The 4,239-nt window shown below is 40.8% G+C and overlaps 1 protein-coding gene across 4 annotated transcripts in view; it reads left to right on the top strand.

Annotated features, from left to right (window-relative positions):
• Nucleotides 1–4,239, top strand: part of LOC102204933 (scavenger receptor cysteine-rich type 1 protein M130-like) — a 121,680-nt gene that overhangs the window by 114,862 nt on the left and 2,579 nt on the right. For all 4 annotated transcript variants that reach the window (XM_013914749.1, XM_013914748.1, XM_013914747.1 and 1 more), the window contains one exon: nt 2,996–3,322. In XM_013914749.1, coding sequence (XP_013770203.1) covers nt 2,996–3,322 — 327 coding nt within the window. The remainder of the gene's footprint in view (nt 1–2,995; nt 3,323–4,239) is intronic.

The following is a 4,239-nucleotide window of genomic DNA, read 5'->3' as shown; positions in this document are numbered from 1 at the left end:
TCATGGATTTTTTTTTTCACATTCTGTCTCTCACAGTTGAAGTGTACCTCTGGTGCAAATTACTGACCTCTGTCATCATTTTAGGTGGAGGAACTTGCACAATCGGTGGCTGACTAAATACTTTTTTGCCCCACTGTATATGACAGAGATTTATGAAGCTGTGAAAGATAGCAGCAAGATTAGCAACAGACTGTCTCCAGCAGTCACAACATGGCAGAACTTAAGAAATCCTCTAAACCAATGTCCAACCAGCCTGAAGGACTCCTTCAGCCTAACAGCTTTCAAAGTTCATAGACAAGTACAGACACAAAGGCTGTAGGATAATTAAACTAGTTAACAGGTTGTTTGGGAACAGGGAACAGGACAGGAGGGAGGAGAACCTGAGCTGACAGCAGGAACTAAAACATACCTTGGTCCTGTTGTAGCTCTATGTGATACTGGACCACACTGATCACACCTGTTCTGGTTCGCACCAATTGCACATGCTCACTTGAGTTGTATCTTTTTTGTGTGGGTGCATCACGAGAGTGCCATGCTTTCATATGTTAGCTCAATCAAGTGCTAGACTAGTATAAAGAAAAGATCTTTCTGTTATTGATGTGCAGAACCGGCACTCCAGTACAGCACATCTGGATCAGCTCTTTCTGTTTAAAAAGTCCTAACCTCTGTTTTTAATAAGTAAGTAGTACAGAGCTTTGATGGAGTTATACCATTGTCAGAATCCTTTAGCACAGGCGGGGGGTGTGGTAGCAACCCTCAACTCCAGCTTAGTATTCAATCAAAGACCCAGACAGAGTTTTAATTCATTTGAATGCCTTATGGGTACCAAGAAATGACTTAATACATTTCTTTTCAAGTAAAAATGTAACCATTAGAGAAAATGACCCAGCTGTCTTAGCTAATTATCAATCAATCAATCAATCCATTTATTTATAAGCAAAGTTAGACCTGGTAGTAGCAACCTTATCAACAAAAAACTGTAAAAAGCTTCCACAGGTGGCTGAAGTAACCTTCACACTGGACACAGGGCCTGTAACAATTATTAGAGATGATGTCTGATACTTAATACTTCGTTTTTGTAGTTTTGATCTTTTTGCCATTTTCCTTCCACTTTTCTGGAGGTCCTTCTGAGAGTGATATTGCTTAACCAGGGATTTGTTTTAGGTCTAATGTACTTAGATTTAAAAGGAGGAACAGCATCAAGAACATGCTGAACAAAGTGAGCAGATGATCAGCGCTGAGCTTAAGGGAGTAATTGTCCAAGGGAAGTGCACCAATATTCTGATAAACAGCAGAAAAACATCCAGCAGTAGCAGGAGGGATGATGCAGAATTTGCACGCAGGTAACAGAGGTTTAACTCGGGGACATGGTGCAGAAATTTGGATTATAACAGGCATCTGACCAGAAAAGTTGAGCTTGCAAATGTCAATATCGCGGAGCTGCAGACCACAAGATAAAACTAAATCCAAAGTATGTCTATGGTCATGGGTGGGATCCCTGACTGATTGAACAACATTACAAGAGTCAATAAGATAAGGGAAATCTTTCACAAGACATTTTTGGTAGCAGCAAACGTGAATATAAAAAACCCCAGGAATTAGAATGCTGTCAAATCTTGGTAAGATCCCAGATAAAAAGACAGAAAGGTCTTGAAATGAAATCCTTGTTAAACTTGGAATGGTGATAAACAAGTGCACCCAGCACAGGAGAATAGAGTTCCATCATAAATAATTGGAGTTCAAAGCTGCCCCAAATGTCAGAGGTGAGAGACCGGCAATCAAAACAGTTTTTAGAAACAGATGCAAGATCTCTGCAGAAATCTCAGTTAGCTATTAAAAGAAATGCATTCCATTCTCTTATCCTTGTCAGGGCTGCAAGGGGGCTTTAGTCTATCTCAGCTGTCTTTTTGCAATAGGCAGGGTACACCCAGGACAGGTCGCCAGTCTATTGCAGGGCTAACACAAAGAGACAAGCAACCATTCACACTCACACCTATGTGCAATTTAGAGTTACCAATCAAGCTAACCCCACTGACTCCATGTCTTTGGACTGTGAGAGGTAGCCAGAGTACCTGAAGGGAACCCACGCACAAATGGGCAGAGCAGACAGACAGACAAAAAGACCGAGGTCCGATGGCAGAATTTAACTCAGGGACTTCTTGCTGTGAGGCAACAGTGCTAACTACTGTGCCACCATGTTGCTGTCATTTTACCATTCCTTTAAATTTAAGTTTTATTTATACAACAACAAATCACAACAGCAGCCACTTCAAGGTGCGTCGTTTTGGAAGGTAGACCCTACAGTAACACATACAGAAAGAAACCCAACAATCATATGACCCCCTATGAGCAAGCGCTTTGATTACAGTGGGAAGGAAAAACTCCCTTTTAACAGGAAGAAACCTCCAGCAGAGCCAGGCTCAGGGAGGGGCGGCCATCTGTCGCTACTGGTTAGGGTGAGAGAAGAAAGACAGGACAAAAGACATGCTGTGAAAGAGAGCAATAGATTAATAATAAGTAGTATTTTATCAGAAATACAAACAAGGAAACCCAGCCTGTAACAGTTTAAAGACGATTCTCTAAACCATTACTGTGAATTCCTTCTGTCTGTACAAGAACATAAAACTTGTTTATATCAGCCTAACAGTGTAAATTAATTACACTGGTGTACAATTCAACCATCAGAAACTACAGTCGTGTTCAAAATCCACTCATCATGGTGTGAGTGTCAGGATCATTTGGAGCTTTCAATCAGTTATTCGAGCTGTTCTGTTTCCAGGGTGGAGTGTTTGCACAGCATATATCTTTAATGACTTTAAAAATAAGAAGTGGACACACAAATTTGGATTTATTTTGGATTGTAGCATTAACAAGCTTGTGGTATTTCACCATTTTAAATATTGCTAACACCAAAATGCTCCACCATTCCACCTCTCATGAATGAGTCAAGCCTCTCTCTTTCACCTCAGATTCAGAAGATTTTCTGTGTTTACAGACTTCCTGGTTCAGCCAGTCATCTCTGTGTCCTCCATGAACGGGGTCTCCAAAGCCCAGCAGCAGGAGCTTCGGGTATCAAGGGGCTCTAACTTCACCATCAGCTGTTCCATCCAGCCACAGTACCCAGGAGGCTTCTTCCAGCTCACCTTCACCTCCTCCAACACAGCATACAACTACACCCAACCAGCTGTCAATCACTCTGCTTATTTCCTGTTTCCTGCTGCAAAGCTCGCCCACCAAGGAAACTACAGCTGTGTTTATCACGTCTATGCTATCGCTCGTAACTTCTCCTCTGAGAGCTGCCTGCTGTCTGTCACTGTGTCAGGTAAGCTGAAGCAGAGACTCTCAGATGTTTACAGCTTTGAAAGCTGAATGAGTTGATGACCCTAAGAACCAGGTCACCTGGCTTCCTGAAGGATATGTTACATTCCAGTTGAAGTCGGAAGCTGGAATTTCTGAGTTTGCTGTCAGAGTTTTTGATGATACCGTTTATGACCTGAATCCACATTAGCCAGATAAAATCGATGTTTCAGTGACATCTGTCGGTTTGAATTCTTTTTAAGCCCGTAGAAGCTGTGGTTTGTTATATGCTAATTATTTTTCCAACTAATTATTTTTATTTCAGCAGAATGTAATTAAATCCAAGAATGTAATGTGGTAATTTATTACCACATAATAAAGTTATTACCACTCAAGTTATTACCAAGTTATTACTACTCAATTACTAGTGGTAGCTTCTGTTTAATAATGAGGAACCAGAGCTGCAAAATCTAAGGAGCTTGGAAATAAAAGCGTCTGGACTTTTTTAAGTTTCCTGAAGATGTTTTACATCTCGTCTGAGAAGCTTATTGAGTTCTAAGTTTAAATGGTGGAGAGTCACAGATTTAAGCCCTATGGGGCTTAAATCTGTGACACATAATAATCACATATATGTTATTAATAAAAAAAAAACAGGCAGTTCAGCATTTTGCAGCTCTGTAATAAGCTCTGCTTATTACAAAGAAATTACCAGCCTCTCCAAAAAAGTTGATTCTGTTCATCTGGACATAGTGTTTTGTGGGAGAAACGTTTCGTCAAGTGACTTCTTCAGTCTCAGCTGACTGCAGGTTTCCCCAATCTTATAAACAGTACATTTGCATAATGACTGAAACCAGCCCACTGAAGGAACAATGGGCTGGGAGGTCAGTTCCTTAATCTTAATTATGCAAATTCTCATGACCATTGATCAACAACCACTGACCA

Source organism: Pundamilia nyererei, unplaced genomic scaffold (genome assembly GCF_000239375.1).
Source record: "Pundamilia nyererei isolate P.nyererei 1_Seehausen unplaced genomic scaffold, PunNye1.0 scaffold00221, whole genome shotgun sequence".
Taxonomy (NCBI): domain Eukaryota; kingdom Metazoa; phylum Chordata; class Actinopteri; order Cichliformes; family Cichlidae; genus Pundamilia; species Pundamilia nyererei.
Note: the sequence above shows the minus strand (reverse complement) of the source record. Positions and strands in the feature narration are given on the sequence as shown.